Source organism: Euprymna scolopes, chromosome 19 (assembly GCF_053919585.1).
Source record: "Euprymna scolopes isolate OS-2025 chromosome 19, ASM5391958v1, whole genome shotgun sequence".
In the NCBI taxonomy this organism is placed as follows: domain Eukaryota; kingdom Metazoa; phylum Mollusca; class Cephalopoda; order Sepiida; family Sepiolidae; genus Euprymna; species Euprymna scolopes.
Genome location: NC_136500.1, coordinates 35,498,211 through 35,525,830, shown reverse-complemented (window position 1 = coordinate 35,525,830; position 27,620 = coordinate 35,498,211). Strand labels below are relative to the sequence as shown.

At 32.0% G+C, this 27,620-nt stretch overlaps 2 protein-coding genes across 3 annotated transcripts in view; one reads left to right on the top strand and one right to left on the bottom strand.

Moving 5' to 3' along the window:
• LOC145303517 (flavin reductase-like) overlaps window positions 1–3,514 on the bottom strand; it is a 100,864-nt gene extending 97,350 nt beyond the window's left edge. The window contains exon 1 of one of the 2 annotated variants that reach the window (XM_080144958.1): window positions 3,392–3,514. In XM_080144958.1, the coding sequence (XP_080001084.1) occupies window positions 3,392–3,416 (25 nt within the window). In that variant the 5' untranslated portion in view covers window positions 3,417–3,514. The other variant, XM_080144956.1, reaches the window with a different exon arrangement.
• A 503-nt stretch (window positions 3,515–4,017) lies between these two features.
• LOC145303518 (rRNA methyltransferase 2, mitochondrial-like) overlaps window positions 4,018–27,620 on the top strand; it is a 50,490-nt gene continuing 26,887 nt past the window's right edge. Inside the window, exon 1 of the mRNA XM_080144959.1 lies at window positions 4,018–4,333. Coding sequence (XP_080001085.1) covers window positions 4,018–4,333 — 316 coding nt within the window. The remainder of the gene's footprint in view (window positions 4,334–27,620) is intronic.

The window sequence follows — 27,620 nt, the reverse complement described above, 5'->3', positions numbered from 1 at the left end:
AGATAAAGAGTGGGGAAAATTACTGACAGTAGTTTCAGCCAGACAGGTGTTTCTCGTGAAAGATTGGCGAGGGGGGACGGGGGATTGGAACTCAGACGAGCACCTGCCATGGAAATAACGATAAAACAAAGACAAGCTCGCAACGTCTCTTCTGTGGGAGAGAGGTTGCAGGGAAGAGAAAAAGGCATCCCCCCCTAAGCCACGAAGTCTATTCAAGGCAGGATAGGCTATTTTTAGCAGCTCCTGCCCAGATGTAGCAGCAGTACTCCATCCTTGGACGTACTTGGCTTTTATACAGATAGAGAATTGCATCAGTAGTGAGATATCTTCAGGAGCGATAGAAGGATGCTACCATTTTCCCAGCATCCCTGGCAACAGATTTGATGTACGTGTTCCATTTCAGATCAGGAGTAAAGGTCAAACCCAGAAGCTTGTCAAAACATGGAGCCTCTCCAAGACGAGAGCCATCCATTTCAATTGATGCCAGATGGGGATCAGAGCGTTGATGATGTAAAGATAGAAGCTTGGTTTTGGATGCATTAAAGGTGACCAGCCACCTCTTCCCCCACTGTACCACGTGCTCAAGATCAGAGGAGAGAGAATTAGAGAAAACTTTGTCATTTACGGCCTTTGATGTGTTGCCATAGATGGTTGTGTCATCAGCATAGATGTCAACGAATGATTTAAGTATGTGTTTTGGGAGATCATTGATGTAGATCAGGAAGAGAGTTGGGCCCAGGATGGACCCCTGGGGGACTCCAGCATTAATACTGTGGGCCTCTGATTTCTGCCCATCAACCATTACTCTTATGAACCTATCGGAGAGAAATTATTTAATTATTGAGAAAACATTTCCAGTAATACCGTAGCTGGAAATCTTGTGAAGTAGGCCTTATGCCATACCTTATCGAAGGCCTTCGATATGTCAAGAGCAATTGCCCTGGAAAGGAAACCTTTGTCATGAGATTCACTAATCCTATGTGATATAACTGTTAGAACATCTGCTGTAGATCTTGCAGAGCGGAAACCATATAACAAATGTTATCAAAGGCAAGATAAGTGACTTTTCTACCAAACTGTATATATTTTTTGTGTTTTTATTCGATGTGATATGTTTATTCAGTTCGAAAAACATGCAGTGTTTACCGATGTATTGGAAAATTCAAAATGGCGCCCGACTCTCTCCTTAACACGGTAAGTTTGGGAAAAGGTGTTATAAATAATAAACTAGACAAAATACTATTAAAAAACCACCGAATATGTGTCAAGTTATGTCACGGTAACATATATTGAGCGAGTTTCTAACAGTATTTTGTCTAGTTTATTATTTATAACACCTTTTCCCAAACTTACCGTGTTAAAGAGGGAGTGAGGCGGAGGCGTCATCTTGAATGTTCCAATACATCGGTAAACTGTATGCTTTTCGAGCTGAATAAACATGTTACATTGAATAAAAAACACGATATCCAGTTTGGTAGAAAAGTAACTTATTTATTTGTTATATATTTGTTTTTTGACAACTTTTTCGAATCTATGTGTACAGTAATACAAACCCCAAGAATTTAATGGCGAGTCCAGAGTTTTGACCACGAATACTGGACTTGGTCAAAATAAATTGACAGAAACCCGACACCTTCACGGATTTCTGATTTGTATATCAGTTTTCAGATAAAAAAACAGCATCCGTGTTTCTGAATTTTTTTTAGATAAGGATTGATTATTCGGTAGTCATGCAATGTTATTAACGTTATTATTTAAAAAGCCATTCTTAACATGGGGAGGGGGAGGGTGTTTTGTACCTATTCTGTACTTTAACCTTACAATTGAATAAAAAAGATAAAACTTTAGGGTTTGTATTACTGTACACATAGATTCGAAAAAGTTGTCAAAAAAACAAATATACAACAAATAAATGTTATCAAAGGCAAGATAAGTTACCTTTCTACCAAACTGGATATATTTTTTGTGTTTTTATTCAATGTAACATATTTATTCAGCTCGAAAAACATATAGTGTTTACCGATGTATTCGAAAATTCAAGATGGCGTCTCACACCCTCTTTAACACCGTAAGTATGGAAAAAGGTGTTATCAATAAAAAACTATATAAAATACTATTAAAAACCCGCCGAATATATGTCAACCTATGTCACGGTAACATATATTGAGCGAGTTCTTAACAGTATTTTATCCGGTTTTTTATTTATAACATCTTTTCCCACACTTACCGTGTTAAAGAGAGAATCAGACGCCATATTGAATGTTCCAACACATCGGTAAACACTGTGGTTTTCGAGCTGAATAAACATGTTACATTGAATAAAAACACAAAAAATATATCCAGTTTGGTAGAAAAGTAACTTATCTTGCCTTTGATAACATTTATTTGTTATATATTTGTTTTTTGACAACTTTTTCGAATCTATGTGTACAGTAATACAAACCCAAACTTTAATTAAACTTGGAAATACTAGTTAAAAAAATAGCGCGGATCAGTAAGTGCAATAGCACCGATTATTCATAGTATTTGGATTCTTAAATTGTTTGAAAAAAAAAAAAAAAAAAGTTTGCTCCGTTTACCGAATGTTCAGATAGCTTACTACATCAAAACTTGGGAATCTCCGTAAGTATACTGAAATTCTTTGGATGTCTGTTCTGCATAAGCACGTAGTTCAATCTGAATTTTGAGTTCATTTGTTCAAATCTAAATGTTTGTATTTTTTTATTGCCTGTTGCTCGCGCCATATAATGCCGATTACGGTAAATTTTGCACTTAGCAAAATTGCACCAGATTTGGAGGGTGGGGCTAAATTCCCCACCAGTAACGGACTTCGTGCCTAACCTTGCCGTAGTGAGAGAAGCAGGTAAATATGCTTACCTGTATTTTCTTTCTTTTCTTTTCCTGACGAATACAATCGTACCCCTTGTTGAATTTGTACAGGTAAGAACGTCTGCAGACGAAATATTTTCGCAAGAGAAGAGTTGCGTCTTTTAAAGGTAGTTGATCGATTTCGCTTCACCGAGTGGCCAGGTTTCGAAGAAAATATATTAACATCACCAACATTATTATTAAAGTTCCTCCAAATGAAGGAAGAAAATGAATGCATCGTCCGTTTCAGGGGAAAGTTGGCTTCATACGAGGAAATTAGACATTTTCGCATATAGCTTTTGTACAGTGGATTTAAAGACGTCATTTTCCCTGGCTATACTTTACTGTCATTAGACGCTATAGATATAACCTTTGACCTAACTTCCAAATTTAATAGTTCTTTATAAGCATGTAACTTAGAAACGTGCTCGATTTACCGTATAAAAAAACACGTGCTTGCTAAGTTGTTTTAAGAAGTTTAAGTAAAGCTATTTTCAAAGTCAAAATGTCAAAATGAACTTACGAATTTTAGAAAAAAAAAAATTCATCCCTGTTTGAAAAAAAAAAAATATATATATATATATATATAATTAATATAATACTTTATGCATTACTTTCTTTCTTTTCTTTTTTTTCAGATTCAAAGAAGAACACTACCTAAAAAAAATCAGTCCTTGGTTGCGGAGAAGCGATCTATGACGTGATGTTTCAAGGGAAAAAAAATTAAGCTAACTAATTATTCTAGGGGCGAACAACTCCGATTTTCTTTCTATTTGAAAATTCCGAACAGCTCTAAAGGAGGAAATACCCCGCCTCCCCACCTAAAATACCGAAATTCCAAACGATTCTTTTTTTCGATTCTGAATTCATTAAGTAATTGATTTCGTACAGATTTGGAGTGTTTACTTTCGATCTTGGGTTACATTATTAAGCGTGGAAGTTGTCTATACATCAACCTGACGGCGTGAAGAAGCGCGGAAGTTATTAAACGAGCGACTTTTATATGGACGCACCGTCTGCATTCCCTTCTCTTTCTATCTTTCCGTTTCTCTCTCTCCCTCTCACCTCTTTTTCTCCCTCTTGCGTCTTTCTCTCCCTCTCTTTTCCTCTGTAGCTCTCTGGATCATCCCAAATGGTTGCGCTTCAGTAATGTCGCTGAAATTTTGGAAATGTCTGAAGCGCTACTTCTCATCGTCGTCGTCAAAGTTGCGGAAACACAGCAGTAAGCCGCACAACCTGAAAGGAAAGTCGACAAGTTCACAGAAATGGATCACGCGACAACTGAAAGACCCTTACGTGAAACGGGCCCGAGAGGAAAGCTACAGATGTCGGAGTGCCTTCAAGTTGGTCGAAATTGACGACCGATTCGATCTCCTCCGTCCGGGGTCAGTGGTCATCGACTGTGGATCAGCGCCGGGATCTTGGACACAAGTGGCCGTAGAAAGAGTTAATGCTGCTGGCACAGGTCGGTCACATTTATTATTATTTACCCCCCCCCCAACAATGTCGATGACTCATTTTATCCGTCTGTATTCTTTAAACTCATGAAATTACTAAAAGAACCACGAGAGACAAAAAACTTGATTTTTTTTCTTAATTTTAGTTATACCTACCTTAACTACACCTATACAATAGGTATAAGTAACTTATTCCCCTCCCCCGCCGATGAAATTCTACATCTTTAGTGATTATTGTGTGAACACCTTAAAAATACCAAGAACCCCCCCCCCAAAAAAAAAACCCAATTATTTTAGAATTTAGAGTGAGAGATCGGTTTCGCATATAAATTTATCTAAATATCTATTTATTTAGTATTTCTACTTGTGCATTCTTGTTCTTTTAATCAATTATCTCCAAAGTGTCACCTTAAAAATTAATCTCGCAATATACAGATCAAATTTTAAAGATTTCATCAGGTAGGCTCCAAAAGTGTCTTTGTGTTGTAAATTTATTTTTCAAAACATTTTTTGTAAATAAATCGAGTTTATTCTTAAAATAGTTTACATTACTTCAGTTTATTTTTAACCTTATTAGCTAATTTTGTTCCGAAGTCATTATTGTCAGATTTATATTTATTTTTTCTTTCTTTTACCAATGTGAGAAAATATTCTTAAAAAGATCGGTACTTATACCGAATACAAACCGTATTAATTTAATACTATTAAAATAATAACGTTATTATTTAGAAAGAACCCCATTCTTAACATTGGAAGACGGGGGCGCTTTTTTTTTTTAAATTTTTTTTTTTTATAACTGTTTTGTGTTTGCACCTAACAAGTTATTAACTAAAAGATGCCGTAAAAATTGACTTAAACTTGAAAATCATATCTAATAAACAAAAGAAAACAAACATCACGATCCGTATTTGGCATAAGTACTAAATCCTCCAATATCCAATTATTTTTTTTTACATATTTTAAAAACACTAAAAAATTAGGTACTCATGCAGTGCACTTATTGATCCGTGCTGAAATAATAACGTTATTATTTAAAAAGCCATTCTTAACATGGGGAGGGGAGGATGTTTTGTACCTATTCTGTACTTTAACCCTAAAAAAACATATCATAAAACTTTAATTAAACTTGGAAATACTAGTTAAAAAATAGCGCGGATCAGTAAGTGCATTAGCACCAAAGATTCATTTAAACGCGATATATATATATATATATATATATATATATATATATATATAACAAATAATAGTTGACACTTGTTTAGTTCTTGAAAATGACTATTAAAGGAACAACAATTTTTACTTTTTAAGTCCATCAAATTCCCGAAATATTTTTTTGCATCAAAAATGCAATCATTAGGCGTTCCGTTGCAATCGACTATTTAAATTGATTTCTTTTCGATCGATTTATTTTAAAAGCATATTTGTTGTGAAAACTTGTATTTGAAAGTTTATGTATATAAAAGAAAACAAAAACAGCCATTATTGTCTACATTCAGTGAACTTTATCGCAAAATAAAGTTAACTTGCATCTTATTTCCAATAGGTAAAATACCACTTAAAAATATAATTCCTGAATAAAATGAAATAAAGTATTTATAAACTATTTGGAATCGAAAATGAAAACATTTTTCTATCGATTTATACTGACTTTGAAAGTTTATAATTGACTTTGAACGCAAAAATTGTATAGTAACGATTTTTTTTTTTAATTCACAAATAATTTCGAAAATTATTATCATTAACTAAATTGAATTTTTTCACATTCGTAAGCAATATTTTATCGTCCCTTCTTTAAATAATAAAGGAAAAGAATTTTTGATCTAATTTTAATTTTTTTCGAAGAATTTGATGCAGACAATAAAGGACCTGTTGTGTAAAGGAAAAAAATGCACACCTTGAAGTCTTCACGAACAAATGTCGGATTTATTATTGCGAACAGAAAAAAAAATAACATTCGTTATTTTATTTTTTACTTAATTTCTTTTTGTATTTGTAAAAGGAATATTTTAAAACTTGATGAAATCGTTTGAGAAAGTTTGTTTCTGAAAGTTTTTGCATTACATAGACGCAATATCTTCTGTCACGTGAGCATTTTTTTTCCAAGGCGAACCTACATTGTTTCGACGATTATTTATTTATAGATGTTAACTTTTAAAGACTATTCTTTTAGAAACCAAATAATTAGTTTACTTAGAAAATATATAAACAAATGTAAAATATTTGTTTGTGTAGGCATTTACTTTCGAGAAGTTAAAAAAAATAAACTTTTCTTTTTTTATTTATTTTACTCGTTTTCACTTGTATCCATCGGCAAATTTAGAAAGCCATTCTTAACAAGGGAGTGAATTGTTAACGCAAGCACTCTAAATCTCAAAATAGTATTTGAAATTTCGGTACTTCTATAGTTTATCGCCGAAAATGGAGACGCCATTTTTTCGCGCACCTGTTGTTAAAATCCGAGAGAGAAATCAGTATTTTAAACTATGACCGAAGCATGAAATAAATAACAAAAAATTAAACTAGATAATGATTTTTCGGTTTCATTTAAATTAATTTGTTAACCCTTTAAAGTTGCTTTAATTAAAAATAAATATTTCATTAAAATTATTGGTACGGAAAAAAAAAAAGAAGACTATTTTTATTTTCTAAAAATCCAATGTTGATTTCATTACAATATTGGGTACGTGTACAGTTTAATCAAGACATTAAAAAAATGAAAATATCGAAAAAATTGTATATTATACGTATCAGTTATGGAATGAAGTTCTCCGGAAAAAAATTTCACTTCATTTCATCAAGTATTTTTTTTTATTTACAGCGAAAAAACAGTTTCAATTTTTAGGAAGAAAAGCTAGTATTAAAGATGGGGAGGGTATGTCGGCGCTTTAAACTGAGTTATCTCCCCGTGGCGTGTTCCAAACAAAAAATTAAATGTCTACCTTCAACGTGCTGTCATAAAAGCGTTTTTTTTTTTTTTTTTTTTTTTTTTTCAGCTGTAAAAAAACAAAAACAAAAAAAAACAAAAAAAAAACAACAAAAAAACTACTCTATCAAATTAAGTGAATATTTTTTTCGGAGATCTTCAGTTCAAAACGGATACGTACAATATAACTTTTTTTTTTTTTTCCATTTTTTAATGTCTTGATTAAACTGTACAAGTACCAAATGTTGTTTTATTAAAATGATATTTTCTTACGCAAACTTTTCAATAAATGTTTACAATTATATTTTGGTAAATTTTTATACAGCAGATGTTTTGGTTTTCAAATTGCGCTCACTCAGTTTAGACAATTATCAATGTCATTTTCATTTTCTGTTTTTAATAATAATGTCTTTTTCATACGTTTCATGAAAAACTTTCTCGTTTTCATTAATTCAATCGAAACATTTTCGATTAAACAATTACGGATATATGTTCTCTTTGACTTACTTTATTTACTTTTTTTCATAGTTCTCTCCGGAAGTAATTAATATCTAGTTTGATTTTTTTGTTATTTATTTCTAACTTCGGCCATAGTTTAAAATACTGATTTCTCCCTCGGCAGGTGCGCGAAAAAAATGGCGTCTCCATTTTTGGCGATAAATTGTAGAAGTACCGAAATTTCTTCGGCTCTCTACCCGGACAACACCGGCTAGTTTATAATAAAAAGCAATAAATAAATAAACGCTCTTATTTATTTATTTTTTTACTTTGGCAGTCTACGGAAAATTAAATAAATGTAGAAATAGCACATTTTGTGTACGAGTACGACTGCGCCATGCCGATCGTATTAGAAAAAGTCATGGTACTTGTGCAGTTGTGCACTTTTGCCACCGCACTATGTTTAAATAGTTTTTTTTTTTCAGGTTAAATTCAAGGTTCATGATATCTTTTTTTTTTTTCATTAAATTGTTAGGTGGAAGTACAGAATTGCAAAGCACACTCCCCTCCTCCACATGTTAAGAATGGCTTTGGTTATTCTCCATTTCAAACTTTAAAGTTAAAATTTATCTTTCTAATTTATAAATAAAAATTTCATCGAATAAGATTATTATTAAGTACGTTAGATTTCGAACATTATGAAAAAAAAAAACTATGGGCGTTTTTCTTATCACAAAAAAAAAAATAGCTCCTAAAAAACGTAAAATATACTCGGTTATTAATTTAAAAGAAAACTAGATGAAAAGTTTGTAAATGAGTGAAGTTATTTAAAAATAAATGAATGATGATAGTTTATAAAACAATTCTTCCCCCTCGTCTTCATTTCCGTTTCTCCTCCCCTCTCCATATTTCCTTTTCCTATTTCCCCCATTTCCTTTTCCCATTCCCCCATTTCCTTTTCTCCTCCTCCCTCTCTAAATTTCCTGTTCTCCTCCCCCTCTCTAAATTACCTTTTCTCCTCCTCCGTCTCTAAATTTCCTTTTCTCCTCCCCCCTCCCGAAGTTTCCTTTTCTCCTCCCGAAGTTTCCTTTTCTCCTCCCGAAGTTTCCTTTTCTCCTCCCGAAGTTTCCTTTTCTCCCCCCCCCCCCCGAAGTCCCCCCCCCGGAAGTTTCCTTCCCCCCCCTCCCGAAGTTCCTCCCCCCCCCGAAGTTTCCTCCTCCCCCTCCCGAAGTTTCCATTTCTCCATCTCCTATCCTCCTACATTTTCCCTCGTCCTCTCACATTTCTGATTTTCTTGCCCTCCCCTCATTTCGTAATACATTTTTTCTTCTGTCCCCCAGCTCCTCTGTACTCATCCTTCAAAATTTGTGAATGAGTAAGAACGTGTCTACTCTCGGTTGCTGTGGTAAGAAGCAGTAAACACTTGCTGCTTCAAGGTTTATTTACTTGTTTCGTACTGAAATTTTTCTTTTATTTTCAAAATACGTCGTAAAAATAAAAGTGAGTCCTCGTGTGTGTGTGTATGTTTATTTCGCTGGAGAAGATAAATCTAAAAAACTGAATGGAAAGACGAGGAGAGATTTGAACAGTGAGTGGAGTACTCATCATTTCCACCCACGCGAGAGACTTTGAAACAACAAATAAAGTTTATATTTATTTTAAGTAAAAGCTTAATTTTGTAAATCAACTTAAGCACAAACTAGTTGATGCTGAGAAAAATTTAAGTTAAAATTAAACTTTGACTTTGGAATGTTTCTTTTGTTTGAAAAAAAAAAATTTATTTTTTTTTTTTTTTTTTTTTTTTTTTTTTTACTTAAATGAACCCGCAATCGAAATAAGTCAAAGAATATGAAACGTTGTTATGACATTTCTTAAAAAAACAATAACCGAAAAACAAAATCATCTTGTTAAAGATGATTTTTGTTTTTATAGCTATCTTTGAATTACTTTTACAAGGTTATTCGATGTCACTAAATGATAGGTACGGGCAATAATGGCGGAAAAATGATGGGACAGGGCATAGTTTTGAAAGCTGATTTTTTTTTCTGTAGGTTTCTGATTACTTTTTAAGTTTATTTAAAAATTAAAGCCTAAAGTTAATTTCCAAAAGGAAAAAAAAAAAATTAAAAAAATAAAATTTGTACAGGTGAAAAAAAGTTATAATGAAAAATGTTTTCACGACGACATTCGGAAGCTGACAAGATCAGCTAAATTTTGAAGGGAAATAAATTCATTTTAAAAATTCTTTAAAAGATATGTATTTAGTTTTATGGGTCTATTTCAAAGATAATTAATAAAGTAAAATCCTCAGGTATTAAATTAAGCCCCCCACCCCCCAAAACACCTTGTTTGTACAAAAAATAGGTTAATTAGCACCCAAAATCGAGAGATTCTGGCTTCACACAAACAAAAACTAAACGAAGTCGTTTAAACATGGATTCTACGGAAACCCAAAATGTCAGAAAGTCAAAAAGGCTGTCTGCAAATGGCGTCATGTAGTTGTAAGGAGTGCTGGTTCTCCCCCCCCCTCCACCAAGCCGTGCTTTCGTACATTCCTATCGTGAACGTTTGTATAATTTTCACCATTTTTAAATTTATTTTTCTGTGTTCCTGCTTTAAAATTTTTATTTTTTTTTAAATATATAAAAATTATGTTACGCTGAAAGTTACACGCTTATTCAGAGAAGAAAAATATTAGAATCTTACATTATAAAAGAATTATGCTAAAAATGTAATCTAATAAAGAGGGAAATATTTTTTTGCACTTATATTTTTTTGTGTGAAAATATTAAATAAACAATGCTTAATTCAATGATAATATCAGTAGTTTGAGAAATTAATTTTTCTTCAAGTTATATGGACTTTAAAGGCTTTTTTTTTTAATGTTCCTGAAAAAATTAATTTTTATTTTTTTTTATTGTTATAATTTATGATTTGTTTTAATTAAAAAAAAAACACAAATTCCTTCATTTTTTTTTTTTTTTTTTTTTTTTTTTTTTATTACTGAAAACCATAACTTTAGTAAAGGGTTTTTTGTTTAAACAAAATAATACAATTCCACTAAGATTCAAATAAAAATAATGAGTGCATTATATTCTATGATCATTATTTGATAAATAATGAAAATTTCAATAAATTTCTTGATTTTTGGTGATTTTTTTTTTTTAAGTAAAGGAGGAGTTAAATCTCGATACATTTTGAGCATCGGCTATTCATTTTGCATGTACCTACTAAATAGGGTTTGTGGGTTATATGAAAAAATAAGTCTGTGTAGACATTAAAAACGGTTCCTTTCTTTAGGTACCTCCGACGTGTGCCACAGATTTATCCTCCTCTTATATATAACACAATGTAACTAATTTATTATTATCCTAACTTTTATACTATTTAAAAGAAGCTTCAAATTAACTGTTGATATTATGAAAAAAGAAATTTTTAGCATACGAAAATAATGAAAATACGAGACTAATATCATGTTTACATTATCAACACCTTAAAACAACCTTCCTATGTAGTGATCGTTTTGAAGCTGGAAACATACCCATGTTTAAAAAGTCTAGTAAAAATCAACTAATGGTCCGATTTTCATGAAATTTTCGATACTTAATTCATTTTTAATTGCATATTAAAAGTAGGTTTCATTAAATATTTGAGAAGAATTTTTTTTTTTGTGTTCTAACCCCCCTCTTTAAAAATCTACCAAAAATCAAGTAATTATCCAATGAATATGAAATCTTCACTGATTATTAAATGAAGAATGAACTTTATAATGGTGTACTTTTTTTTTTTTAATGTGTTTAATTTTTCATTTATAGTTTTGAAGTGTGAAATTCATTGAATATGTTAATAATTATTCTTTCAGATTAGCGAAAGAAATATATATATATATATATATATATATATATATATTTTCATTATTTTTACAAAAAACATTTTTTTTAAGTCTTTGAAAAATAAATTAATTTTCTTTTAGTAAGCTCAGTATTGCTAATATACTATTTAAATAGAAAATTATTGAAAAACCAATACCGACCCCCCCCCCCTCAAATAACTGCGCATTTTGCTAAAAATACAATAATTTCTTTTGGCAATTTATATTTCCTCACCTATGGTAGACCATAGAGGCCTACAGGCAGGTGTTCATATTTACAAACAGTTGTCTTCCCCTTCTCCTTTTTGCTGTGACTTGCACTTGACTTAATTTAAAGTGTGGGGGACTTTTGCTTCTACCACACTCTCTCATCCAGAAACATTTGGTCCTGATGGCAACAAAGGGTCAAGACGACCAAGCATGATACTAGATGCAGGAGTTGTCTCCAACACATACGGCACATAGCATTCCTGAACTGGTCAGCCTCATCGTTGCTTAACTTTGAGGGTTATGTAGGCATCAAATATGTATCGCTTATGAAAAAAAATTAAACCCTTATAAAGTTAATTCTTCACTTAATTGTCAAAACAAATGTTAAAAATACATGAGCCTAAAAGGTTATTGTAGTTTCTTCTAAGCTATCATTAAATTTTTGATTTTTTTAATTTTGCTACGCGAAATCTATAGTTAGATAAAAGATGGAATTATTTGAAATTCAGGTACTTATGTTATGTTTGCATATTCTTATAGCAAATCATCCTTATTTAGACAAAAATAAATAAATAAATAATTGATTCAAAAACATTTTAAAAAAATATTCATCAAGACAAAAATGGTGGTGAATGTGGGTTTTTTTTTTAATTTTATTAAAAATAGCAGAAAATTTTTTATATTATTCTGCTTTTCATATGATAAAATTCAGGCTTTTATCTTTAAAAGAAAGTTGCTCAAGAATAATGGATTTTAATAGATTTTTATTCATTAAAAAAAAACAACTTAGTTTTTCTACCATTTTTTTTGGTTTTGTGTGTGTGTGTGTGTATATATATAGATATATATATATATATATATATATATATATAAACCATTACAAAATTTACTTGAAATTGTAAATAAAAAATGAACATAAAATCAATATTGTTTTTAAAAAATCAACGTTTTTTTTTTTTTCTCAATGGTATATATTATTAGTTTTTTTTTTTTTTTTTTTTTTAATTACATTTTCATCCCAAACAAGGCACATTGCCACTTTGTTGTAGGGGGCTACTATCAGGGACATACGCATTAGGGGTACTGTGTAGGGAGTTGGGCAGCAAGATGTCGGTTCACGTTACACTTGAACTTCTGCATGTCAGTACAGTTGGGGAAACAGGGACCTGGAAGGGAATTCCAAAATCTAGCTGTCCTGGTGAAGAAACTACTGGAGTAGAAGGCTCTCTTACATCTAGGGATCTCTATTGTGTAGAGGTGGGATTTAGCTGCTTGTCGGGTTTGTCGGGGGTATTTACGTCGAGGGGGCACAAGTGCTTGCTGTTTGTCAGAGCATTCACTGTTAAAGTACTTGTAGAACAGGCAGAGGGATGTAACGTTTCATTGATGGGACAGAGGCTGAAGTTTAGATGACAGTTCAGGACCTACCAGATTGGTGACTCTCTTTTGAACCTTGTCAAGGAGCAAGAGGCTAGTGGCAGATGCACCAGCCCAAATATGACAATAATGCTCCATACATGGGCTAATGGTGGCCTTATAGAGGTATAGGATACTTTCAAGCGTTAGTATCTTTCTAGCACAGTAGAGAGAACCCACCTTCTTCGCAGCACTCCTGGCGATACTCTCAATGTAATTGTTCCAACTCGTATTACCTGTGAGCATTAGGCCGAGGAGTTTAAAAGATGTACTTTCAGATAAAGAGTCATTGGCTATTGCTATTGGTGGTAGGGAAGGTTTCTTGTAATTATTGACAGAAACGAGTTTAGTCTTAGCAGCATTGAATGTGACCATCCATTTATGTCCCCATTTCACTACAGATTGGATGTCTTCCTCTAATGTTTCTGCCATTTCTTTAGATATGTGTTCATTTGTTTTCCTGTTGTGTCTGTTATAGAGCGTGGTGTCGTCAGCATATATACCCATCTCACAAGTAATTTTGTCAGGGAGGTCATTTATGAATATTAGGAATAATAGAGGTCCAAGGATAGACCCCTGAGGCACTCCCGCATTTCTATCATATTGTTTAGATGTATGACCATTGAGGACAACTTGGATTTTTCTCTTATCTCAGAAGGATTTAATTATGTTATGTATTCTTCCAGTGATATCATATGATCTGATTTTCCTGAGAAGACCTTTATGCCATACCCTGTCAAAAGCCTTAGATATATCTAGAGCTTCTGCTTTACCCTCCCCTGTTTTGTCCAGTGAATGGTATATACGCTCGGAGATTACAGTTAGAATGTCTGCTGTGGAACGGGCTTGCCTAAATCCATATTGTTGGTCAGTCAATCAAGTAAAAATGCATTTTAAGTTTGAAAAACATGTTAGTTAAAATACCGATTACACTAACAATTTATTCATTGAAAAAATAAGCAAAAACAATTTATTAATTAAAGAGAATACGGTGGGTAGGATGCAAATCCTATCTGTTTCCTTTTTGTTTTTTTGTTACAATTTTGCCCATCCGTATTTGTATAAATTAACCATTATTAGAAATAATATCATTTTTACATTATTTTTTTTCTTAGTGATCCTGAATCTCAATTTTTTACATTTTCTTTTTCAGGATTATAAAAAAAAAATTTTTGCATACAAAAATATATTACATTTGAAATTTTTGTGAGAATTGTTATTTAAATCACATGAAATGTTTTTTCAATTATATTCTTTTTTTTTTTCTTGGAAATATTGAATAAACAATGCTTAATTCAATGATAATATTGATAGTTTTAGAAATTAATTTTTTTTCAAGTTAGATTAATTTCATTAAAATGGACTTCAGGGGCTTTTTTTAGTAATGATCCTGAAATATTCAAAATAAAATTTTTTAATTAAAATGTACAATGCTTTTATTTTTATAATACATCTTCTATATACATATAAAGTAGTAGTGTTCATGTGTGTCTGTGTACAACTTCTACAGCCCAAACTGCTGGACCTATCATGATCAAACCTGGCATGATGATAGTCGCCCACCTAGGGATGGTGCAAACCATTTTTCAAGATTAGGGTCAAAGATCAAGGTCATAGCCTATGTATATGCTCTCCAACAGCCCACACCCTAGTGCAACCAGATCAGGCTGCCTGAAGATGGCTTCCTGACTCAAATGCACCTACATTAACACCTTTTTTTTTTTTTTTTTTTTTTTTTTAACTATTTGCACAACTAAATCCTGTTTTGCAAAGCCCAAAACAAAAACAACAGTCCCCCTCCCTCCCTTTTTTTTCCACCCCCACTTCCCTACTGGCTTACTAACTTAAAACACACTAACCAAGAATATTATAAACCCTTTCCCTTCGCAGATCTAAATCATGTTCTGCGGGGCCGAGAATACAAACAACAAAATCCACTACAAGTCTTTATCTTTATCTCTACCTTATTCTACAAAATCCATAAATCAGAAATAAATGAATAAATTTAATATAGGAAAATTTAAACAACTTGAAGTATAAAACCTTTCTTTTTCTCTTCTCACCCTGTAAGTAGGGCATCAGAATAAGCTGACTGCCCCACCCCCCTAGACCTGGGTGCATAGAAGTCTAGGCACCGCAATACATCACTTTGGCTCTTACAGGCGGTCAGAGAGGCCCGATCTGACCAATCGGTCAGTCATGCTAAGCCCTAGCACTTACACCCAAAATGTCAACTACTATAACAAAGAACAAAACTCAAAGGTTCTCCAACATCTTTTTTCCTAACTACCAAAAATAGGCAAATCAAGAAAGTGCAAGAAGGTAGTGGCAAGGGTCAATCAATTGAAAAGACCAGAACTGAACACTTCATCTGAACATATGTATTTTTAAGGACATAACGAACAGGAAAATAAAAAGTGCTTGAGAATTCCTTATCAAAAGAGTATATCGTCCACGTAACCCTGACATGATCAAGACGAATGGGTTTCCCCCCTTACTATGTCCTAATTTTTGGACTTCGAGGTGGGTAGGGAACGTGGTTGATGAAAAATAAACCCCAAAATACATGGCTGAAAAAAACAAATACTTCTCCCTGAAAACCCTTAAAAGAAATCATTCCTCTGACCTCTCTAGCTCAGATGAGGAACAAAAATTCCAAACTAGGAAAGCCATACCATCTATAGGCGAAGGAAACTTCCCAAGATTCCTAGTGATTGAGTTAATCGGAAAGAAATAGATTGGAGACTTATAACCTTTTCTAATAGAAAAGATATTATCAACAAAAAGCAAACCAAAAACAATTAAAAAAACACAAGATGGAAACATACTCGTCGAAGTAACCAATCATAAAGATGCCCAATCTCTACTTAAAATGAAGAATTTCCATGAGTATAAGTGCAAAGTCTTTGGCCATGAAAGACTAAACACTTCAAAAGAAGTGGTTTGAAGCTACAAGCTATCATTAGTATCAGAGGAAGAATTAAAAACCGAATTGAAAAAACAAGAAGTCATCAGCCACATCTGTATCAACATAAAAAGACACACTAAAGAATATGTGAAAAATGTGGCAATAGGGAGCTAGACCACACCAAAGAAGGCATAAATGAGGTGAAATGCACTAACTGAAAAGATCACTCAGTCTTCTTTAAAATATGTAAAACATATAAAAAAGAAAAAAAATAATGGAAGTAAAGTACAAAAAAAAACATAACTTTTCGCAGAAGCTATTTGTTGATACATACTTGAAAGACAACATAAATGCTGAGATGACAAAAAAAGACAACTAAAACTTTGCCAACATAATGAAATAAATGATTAATATAAGGAACAGATAAACAAACCAATTACTTTACGCATTAAAGAATGGCCAGAATTTCAAGATAGCCTAAAAGAAAAATACTCAAATCTGGATAACAAAACAATAGAAATAGCAAATTCAAACAAAGAAAATAATATTCCATTAACAACAGACACATTAAAAAAATATCACCAAAACCAACAAAATAATCACCAGAAACTAATAAAAATGTAAGCAATGATAAAACTGCAAATAAAGAACGTTCCAGAAAAGAAAATCAAATAATACACTCAAAATAGATTCCAAATTCTTGAAAAATGGAAACCGAAAATGCTCTGGATAAAAGAAGACAAACACAAGTAATCAAGATGGAAAAATGAACAAGAAGCCAAAACAGCAACATTCCAAGCAAGACCCAGATCAACATCCAGATCCAAACAAAAAGAAAAATCTCAACAAAACACTTCACTAAAGACACAAACTTTGATAAAAGATAAACCCTCTACTTCTAAAGAGACGGAAATAAAGGAAAATAAAATAAGCTCATGGATAAATATAAAACACAACATATCATCCAGTGGTATTGTGAAATAAGATCTAATTATAACAAACTTCTTATACTCATTTCACTCTTCAACTCAGCCATTGTCTGCTTACAAGAAACCTTCCTACAAAACGATAGCAATTTCAAAACACCAAACTATGAACAATACAATTTCCATAACACAGGCCTTCATGTTAATGGAGGCACCTCAACTCTTTTAAGGAATGACATACCTCAGAGTAATTTCTGTCAAAACAAATCTCTAAGCAATCACAACTCTAATCACATTACACAAAACAATCACAATCTGCTCAATATACCTCCCTCCTCATTAATTAATAAATGAAAATGAACTAGAAAATTTAATAAAACAACTAGTTTCATCGTTCATCCTTTTAGGAGACTTTAACTGCCACAGTACGCTATGAAGATGTAAAGTCACAAGCTCAAAAGGAAATAAAATTAAACAACTAATTAACAAAAATGACTTATGTCTCCTCAATCCAAAAAAAAAAACTCCACATACTTAAATGCAACAAACAAATCAACTAATGCCATTGATCTTAGCATGTGCGATCACTCAAGCTTCTTGTATTACACATTGAAGCATGTGGAAGTGATCACTACCCTGTCATAATATATTACAATGACTCCATCCAAAACCAAATACCCAGATGGAACACAAACAAAGCCAACTGGGCCAAATTCAAAGAACTCTGCTCACTACAATAAACAGAACACCAAATCCGAACCACGGAAAAATTCACCGAAGTACTGATGACAATAGCCAAAAAATACATACCCAAAAATTCTCCTTGTGGAAAAAAAAAACAAACCATGGTTCAATCCAGAATGTAAAATGGCTATTAGACAGAAAAAGGCAGTCTTAAGAAAATTTAAAAAACAACCAACAACCAATAACTTAATAGAATACAAACACCAAAGAGCTAAAACTTGCAAAACAATTAAAGAATCCAAAAGAATCTGCTGGCAACAATTTGTCAACAAAATTAACACCACCACTAAACCCAAAATCATCTGGAAAATGATTAGGAAAATATCCAGAAAATATAATCTCAAACCAATCAAACATCTCCTCACAAAAAAAACAGAAAATAACCGTAAAAAAAAAAAATATTACCAACACCCTAGCTAAAACCTTTGCAGAAAATTCATGAAAACACTACAATAAACACTTTCAAATACTAAAGAAACATGAAGAAAAATGCAAAATAAACTTTTACTCCAAAAACCAAGAGCCTTACAATGAAAGCTTCTCACTCATTGAACCAGAAACTGTCATAGAAAAATCCCACAACTCGGTTATAGGACCAGATGAAGTGCAGTACAGCAAAATTCCGCTTGAATGATAAAACTCCTCAAAATTTATAATAAGATATGGGAAACAAGATTTCCTAAGTTCATGGAAACAAACAACAGTAATACTGATATCCAAATTGGGAAAATAACCTAAAAAACTACAGACCAATAGCTCTCACAAGCTGCCTATGCAAAACATTTGAAAGACTAATCAACTACCATCTCATATGGTATTTAGCAACAAAATAATTTCAAAAACTCAATGTGGATACCAAAATAATTGAAAACCACATAACTAACCTAGCATCATAAAAGATTTTTACAATATTGGACTAAGAGGCAGACTACTTGAATTCATAAAAACTTCCTAACATATCTTTCCAAGTTCGCATAGACTCTACTTTATCAGACCCACAGAATCAAGGAGTGCCTCAAGGCAGCATATTGTCAACAACTCTCTTCAACATCAAAATTAAAAATATTATAAAAGAACTCTCTCCTGATATACATAGCTCCTTATACATAGATGACTGCTCAATCAGCTACAGATCAAAGTATATTCACATATATATTCACTTTATATATCAATTCACCAGAAAGTCATATCTAAAAACCCTCAACACAATATGCCACTCCGGACTAAGATTAGCACTAAGAGCATTTCAAATCTCCCTTGTAGAAAGCCTATAGCCAGAAGTGCATGAAATCCCTCCAATGCTTGGAAACCAAAACCTTGGTCTAAAGTACTACACAAAATTAACAGCAAACCTCACAAACCCAGCACACAATAGCACTTTAAACCCAAATCATAAACACCTTTTCAACCAAAAAAAAAAAAAGAAAATACAATAAAGACTTTTGTACTCAGAATAAAACCAATCTCCAAAGAAACAAATCTACTCATAACCAAAATCCATGAAATTGTCCTACTCAAAACCTCTCCCTGGAAAATCGTAACCCCCCCCCCCCCCAATATTGATCTAAGTTTAAGTAAACATGAAAAGAAACATACCCATCCAATAACTTACCATGATGATCTCAATAAAATCAAAGAAAAGTATCCAAACCACACACACATCTATACAAATGGATCTTAACAAAATAACATAACAGCCAGTGCAGCAATACTCAACAAATCAATCAAAAAGCAAGCAAATCTCCCAAAAGAAACATCTTCAGTGCCAAAATATATGCTCTAATTCTATCTCTTAGTCTAGTCTTTAATAACAAAGAATCCAAATTTATAATCCTTTCAAACTCCCAATGTACTTTAAATGCTATCAGAAATAAAAATAATCTCAAAATTACTCCACAAATTGAATTAAACAATCAAAAAGAAATCAGTGTCTGCTGGATACCAAGGCATTCTGGTATCAAAAGTAATGAATTAGCAAATTCAGCAGCAAAAACCACCTTAAATCTCCCAATTAATGAAAATTTTAAAGTTCCATACACGGATCTCAAAAGACATGTAAACACATACACAACAGAGAAATGGCAAACTTACTCGAAATGAACATCCTAGAAACAAACTTCACGAAATAATGTCAAAAATGAAAAAACAAGAACAAAATATAAAACTAAACAGAAGTCAAACTAACAAGAATAAAAATAGGCCATACACATTTAACCCACTCATATCTCCTAAAAAAGAAAGCCAACCCATATGTATACTTTGTCAAACACAACTCACAGTAAAACACATACTAATTGAATGTACTGATTTTGTAACAGCAAGAAATCGTTTCTACAAAGAAGATAGTATTAAGGATTTATTCGATACAAAAAATCCTCACATTATACTTTCATATCTTTAAAAAATTAGCCTTTATAAAATTTTTTAAAAAGAACCCTTCATACAACAGTTAAAGCAGGGGGCAAACACTCCCTGAACCCATAGACTTGACTTGCTGTAAAACCCAACCCAACAAAACAAACAAACAAACATACTGCCCACACCAGTGAACCAATCATGACCAAACCTGACATGATGATGGTCTCCGACCTAAGGATGGTGCACACTACCTGTTAAGGTCAAATGTTTAGGGTGGGACTTTGCTGTACGCCTTGGTACCTATAAAGCATAGAGCTAAGTCCCATACAAAGTGCAGGTATCTTTCCTAATTTTCACTGCAATTAAAAAAGAAATAATGAATCTATTATATTTTGTGATTGTTAATTAATAAATATTGAAAATTTAATTAAAATTGGTTGATTTCCTGAATTTTAGTGACTTCAGGGGTCAAAATGTTTATGCATTTTAGGGATTAGCTATTCATTTTACACGTAGCTAGAATTTATGTAGAGAGAACAAGTTGGTATAAATATATTCAGTGAAATCCTTTGCTGTAGTGCGTGCATTTATTCTACATAAATTATTGTTCATTTTAAATAAAATTAAAAAATTTACTTCAAAATAAGTTGTTTAAATTATTTGTAATTCTAAAGTATAAAAAATTTTACTCTAAGATAAAAATCGTTTAAAAACTGTCTACATTATTTTTCATTGTTTTTTTTTTTTTGTCTTGCATTTATTCTATACTAGCAGGGGGTACCCGGCGTTGCTCGGGTGTTTGGAGGTGTGTGTGTGTGTGCGCGTGTCTATTAAAAAAAAGATTTAGTAGGAAGGTAGGATTGAACCCTGAAGCCTTGACGCAGAGGTGGAAACAAAGGCCAACGACTTAACCATCTCGGCCACGAGTGAGAGAAATTGGTTAGCATGTTAAGTTAAGGGTTATAAAATGAGTCAAAGAGGTTTGATGGTAGCCGCTTAATGAGGTCATCGCAGGAGCGTTAAGATGACGTGGCAGTATTTTATTTACTGCGGGGCAGCTTTTTGGGGTTTGTTTACTTTGTTTCAATGCAGGGCAGTTTTCGCTTCCCCAAGATGATGGTGGGGAGGGGAGGAAACCAGCTCCTTATTTAAAATGGATTGTTCAAATTAAATAGCAATTGTCTGATATAAGGAGACACTCCACATTGATCAAAAGCTGATTGCTTTCTGGACGTTCAGACGTGAAAGCCGAGAACACTCACCGTTTCAGTTTAATTTCACTTTGTTTGACTTTTAAGTATGAATAAACATGTGACACGGCGAAATAGCATGATTTTTATAAAAGTCAATGTAAATAAATCTAGATGCGACGTGCATTCGCAAATCCTCGATATTATGATTTAGAAGGTATATAAAAAGTTTTAAGACATAGTAACCTCCCCTCGAGAATCGCGGCGAAAAAAGCCTTTGCGAGACCTACATAAAATGTGCACACACATTTTGCCTTTTATATATATAGACTAGCGGGGGGTACCCGGCGTTGCCCGGGTATTTGTAGGTGTGTGTTTGGATGAAACAAAAAGGAAATTTAACGATATTTTTTTTTTTTTTTAAATAGCTATGGGGAGGTTGGTGGCATGTAGGCTCGAATCCGGAGCCTTTAGGCCTATAGACTGAGCCTGAACACCTGCGCTACGGTGACAATGTTAATGTAAGAGCGATTAAAGTGAGTAAAGTCAAGGAGGTTTGATTGACAGGTCGCTGCTGAATGAGGTCATCGTGGGAGTGTTACGATGACGGGGCAGTTTTTTGGCGTTTGTTTACTTTGTTTCACTGCGGGATCGTTTTTTTCATTTAGTGCGGGGAAGTTTGTGCTTCCCTAAGATGGTGGGAGGGGAGGGACCAGCTCCCCATTCAAAGGGACTGTCCAAATTGAATAGCAATTGTCTGGTATAAGAAAAAAACCGCATTGATCACAGCTGATTGCTTTTGGACAATCCCGGCGAATCGTGCTGGGAACGATGCAACAACCTTCGTATTAGTTTTGCTTTTATTATACAAAAAAGGCGAATCTACACACGCCGATCAAAAAATGTTGAATATCTAGCTTTCGAAAGTCGCGCAAATTAAATACACACACGACCCCAGTTCGTAACTCGTAGATATTATGATTTCGACGTGATATAAAAAGTTTTAAAAATGAGCAACGGCCTCGAGAAGCCGCCGAAAAAAAATCCTTTTGCGGACATACGCAAAAAGCGAGCATACATACATACACACATTTTCACTTTTATATTTATAGAAGATTTTATATGTATAGATAAGTAAAAATAAAAGTTGTTTTAATTATTTTTCTTTTAATTTCCATTTACTTATGTCAGATTTGCCTCGGTTTGTTCCGTTTCACTTGATCTTAGTTTTTGATCACAAGATCAAGGCTGCTATTTGGTCTACGAATTTGCTAGTGTCAGCCATTTTGATTTTTTACTTATTCAATATTTACACATTTTAATCGTGCATTTCTCAAGTTTATATGGGTAAAATTAACTTTTTATTCAAGATTAACTCCTGATGTAATCATGTTTAAGATAAGAAACATTTTTAATGCCTACACAGACTTGTTTTCTTATATCACGCAGTAATGAACATATTCCAAAAATGATTAGGTGGAAAATTAATTGTTAATGAAAACCATTTTCGAAAATAATTAGTGAAAATTGAATTTTGCTAAATTTGCCTAAGTTTTTTCAAAGCTTTTACAAAATATTTACCTCCGTTGTTATAATTAGAGCACTCCAGTTTCTGTTTTTAGCAAAACTTAATTTTCGATAATTTTCTTGAAAAATTATTGTCAGTCAGTGCTTGTTAAAATAGTCAATAGATCGATTTAAAAAAAAAAAAATTTTAAGATGTGGTTTTTAAGCAAAACCAACAATACTTGTCATGTCGAAAATAATAATATACCCAAAAATTATGAAAAATTTGAGTAGAAAATTATTTATAGTTAAAAGTAAATTTTATCAAATTGGGGAAGTTACATTTTCCATAGGTGTGAACACCTTGAAGATTGCAAATACAAGGGACATACCTATCTCCCTTTTTGCCACTTTAGTGGCTTTCGACATTTTTAGCTATACTTTAGTGGCTTTCGACATTTTTAGCTATACTTTAGTGGCTTTCGACATTTTTAACAATACTTTTTTTTTTTTTTTTTTTTACTAAAAATACGATAGCAGTTGTTCTACTCAATTTTTGTAATTTTTGGATATATTATGTTTTACATGACAAGTACTGTTATTTTTGGTTTAAAACCACATGTTTAAAAATCGCTTTGTTGACTCTATCTTAACAAGCATTTTATTTTCATTATTAATTTTCTACCTTATTGTTTTTCGTAATTTTTGGATATGTTCATTACTGTGACATAACAATTAAGTAGATGTGAGTGGTTTTATTTGAAATTTAATATTTCGAAATTTCACTTTAATAAGGAAGAAGCACCAACATTTTAAATACATTATTGCTTGTTTCAGCATTAAACAAGAGTTTTTAATAAAATAATATGTAAAAAGAAACTTCTAAGTGACAAAAAATAATTGGGGGGAAAAAAGTAGCAAAAAAAACGAGCGAACTTTTTGCTGCTACTAACTATCCCACATAACTAATAATACAAATTTAACTTGTATTTATTTATTTGTGTTAACTTTCTTTTAAGCCATAATTGTTTTTTTTTATTCTGACATTTCATTTGTCAACTTAACTTGAAAAACTTTACTGTTCTCTTTGGTATTATAGTTAAATAATCAACTCTATCAAAAATGAGATTCTCCTTTTTTTTTTCTTTAGGCGATTATGTGTGAACTAGACACATCCAAAACACAGAGAAATATTAAGTTTCAGTTTTTTTTTTTTTTTTGTTTTTTAATTAAATAAAATCTATTCAAATCTAATATTTCTTAACAAATTTTGCCCCCACCCCAAGGATAAAACCCTGAATTTTATATTAAAAGCAGAATAATATATTTTTTCAATAATTTTTAATAGAAGTTTAAATCAAAAGTTTTTCCTCCTAAAAAAGTAAGCATTAAACAAAATTTGAATATTTTTAAAAGAAATGTTTTTGAATTCATTGAAGTAATTTTTTTTGTCTAAATAAGATTTAGGATGATTTGCTATGAGAATATGCAAAAATATTAGATCCCTAAATTTCAAATAAATTCCATTTCTTATGACTAGTCAATAATGTAAATTGAGAGATGCCATCTTTTTAAAACTGGAAACTTATGAGTTACAAAAAAAACTAAACTAAAAGTGTTTTGTTTTCTGGTTTTTATTTTACATCAACTATAAATTTGTAATATTATATATTTCAGTTGTAATATCATTTTTAGTCTGCTCTTATAATAGGGCTCTACAGGCAAATTTATATTTAGTTGACCTTTGACAACTCTATATTTTCGTTTACTAGCTAAATAGAAAAGTTACTAGCCAAACCTACATGATTTTTAGAATATGACATCTTCGTTTTGTGACGAGTATGTACATCATAAAGGTTTTTCTGTGTGTTTTTAATAAGTGTAATTCTAAATATACAACAAATTTTATGTTGATAGTTAAAGGTATAAACATTCTAATTTCTTCAGATATTTTATAAACAATCTTTGTTAAAAAAAAGTATATTGTTCTATTAAACTTTTATTGTTTAAATAATTTAACTTTGTTCGTTTTATATTGAAAAGATATTTTTTACTCAGTAGTGAACTTCGAAGATTTTCAGTGAAAGAAATACAATCGCCAAAAGATAAGTGTTTCATTATTTCTAGTCGCCACTTTGAAAAATCACTCGCAAAATGCGACTGTTTCACTCGCAATGTAGAGCCCCTGTATAATTTCTAAACTTTTCCTTATGTTTTTCTCAGAATAAATTTTTTTTATTTCTTATTTTATTTAGAAAAAAATTCCATTATTTTCATTATAAAATTTATTTTTAATTTCATGAAATCATTTTCCATTTATTTTCTAATTAATAACAAATGAACCACTTTTTCCCATAAACCAGATCATACTGTATTTTTCACCAATTTTGTAAAAAAAAAAAAAAAAAAAGATTGTAAAATTCTTTTTAGCGGATTCAATATTTTGAATTTCTTTTGAAAATAATGGACAGGCGATCGCTTTTGGTCCAGTTTGAATGGTTGCCTTCATATCATCATTTCCTTGATTGAATTGAGTCTGATGTCAACAAACACACAGATGACAATCTTATGATTTTGAACATTTTTCTTTAAATGAGACTTGTGTGTTGATGAGAAAATTGTATTGTGTATCTGTCACCATACTCCAGGTGATCTCACCAGCAGTAAATTGCATAAACAATTATAGTACATTTTAGATTTCTACAGTTTGTTTTTGTTAAAGTATTCTCTATCTAATGGTATGTTGGAAACATTGGGCTTTCTCAAAGAAAATTATAAAATTTATTTTTAAAAATTTTGAAGTTGGGTTTTTCGTAAACGAATATTACAATTCAGAACACAAAAGGTGAAAAATTTAACACATTCAAAATTCAGGTAGGTGCGACACTAATTTTTGACACCCATAGCAAAAAATACAAACAAAACCTAGTAAAATTATCATAATTTTTACTCTATTACTCTAATTTTTACTCTATTTTACTATATTAAAGAGGAAGGATCAGGGTTTAAATGGCAAATAAACATCCTGTATTTTACACTGAATAAAACAGGCAAGATTTGATTTGAACGTCACAAAATTACTAAAAAAAAAAAAAAAATTAGAAATTAACATGGCATTGCAGATATACAAAACACAGATCTTTATAAAACATTAAAAATGTAGGAAGAAAAACTTAGTACAAATATATTATATTTCAATTTTTAAAGTTTTTTCAATTATTATTCAAGTGAAATATAACGGTAAAAGTTTTACCTGTCGTTTGTAATATTATGAAAGACATAAGACAGAATATCCAGAAAAAAATCATATTTTAAACAGACATCTAAAACAATTAACTTCCGGTTTGATATGGAACCCATTTACTGATAGAATTTCTTTTAATATTAATTTTCAATATTGTAATTTGTAGCCCATAAATAGTAATATTTAAATTATTTTTATTAAATGCCTTTTTATTCTAGGAAATATTAATTTTTAATTCCTAAAACTAAACTTTTTATTTTTATTTTTTTAAAATCTATATATCTATAAAAGTGAAAGTGTCTGTCTGTCTGTGTACATTTCCCTACACAATAACTCTGTCAATTTGCAGTCTAAAGACTCGAAATTTGATATACAGGGTATTGAAATTTGGAAAAATCTTTTGTAATCCGTTTCCGGCCAAATATTTGGCTGTTAAAGTTCAACGATTTGACCTTTTGAGAACTCTACCAAACTCCTCCGCCAATTTTGGGTATAAACAATTGAAATTTTAGATATAGGTTCTTTGGACATGGATCTAACTTAATAACTTGATTTGAGCCCAAAACAAATGTTAAAGGGTCATAATAGGGGTCAAAGTTTTAAAAAATTTAACCTCTGCGGTCTCTACCAAATTACTCAGACAATTTCTGGTCTAAACATTTGAAATTTTACATAAAGGGTATTCAGAGATAGGGCAAGCTTTTTAATCGGTTTGAGCTACCAATAGATAAATGTATGTATGTACGTTTGCATGTCTGCCTAAAACTTTCGACAGAGGTGACTGATTTTCACAAGATTAGTATGATTTTGAAGCGCGACCCTTCAGACGAAAAATACCGAAAAATTGACTAAAAACATTAATTTCTTCACCCTCAACTGAGCACTTTTCTACAGGGAGTGGTCGCTTTTTTCGCCAATATTTTCGAAAGTCATCTCCTCTTTTTGATTGTCTAGCCTTAATTTAAACCTACGTCACTTCTGGTTTGGCGGTGGTCGTAACAGCAAAGACGTCATGTTTTTTTCCCCGTTCTTTTCCTCCTTTGCGGTACGGATTCGAGCCTGCCTTCTTACTACAACGCCGGGCTGAAATGCTAGTCTTAACTAAATCCTTAAATTGACTTTTGGAAACTTATTTTCCATACAATTTTTGTATGGACATAAATTAAAAGTCGTATTTTTATTAACAGATTGTAAAAACATACTTAAATCATTCATTGACATCTATGCTGATGACACAACCATCTACGGCAACACATCAAAGGCTGTAAATGACAAAGTTCTCTCTGATTCTCTCTCCTCTGATCTCGAGCGCGTGGTTCAGTGGGGGAAGACGTAGCTGGTTACCTTTTAATGCATCTAAAACCAAACTCCTATCCTTACATCATCAACGCTCTGATCCCCATCTGGCATCAATTGAAATGGATGGCTCTCATCTAGGAGAAGCCCCGTGTTTTGACAAGCTTCTGGGTTTGACCTTTACTCCTGATCTGAAATGGAACACGTACATCAAGTCTGTTGCCAAGGTCGCTGGAAAAATGGTGGGATTCTTCTACCGCTCCAG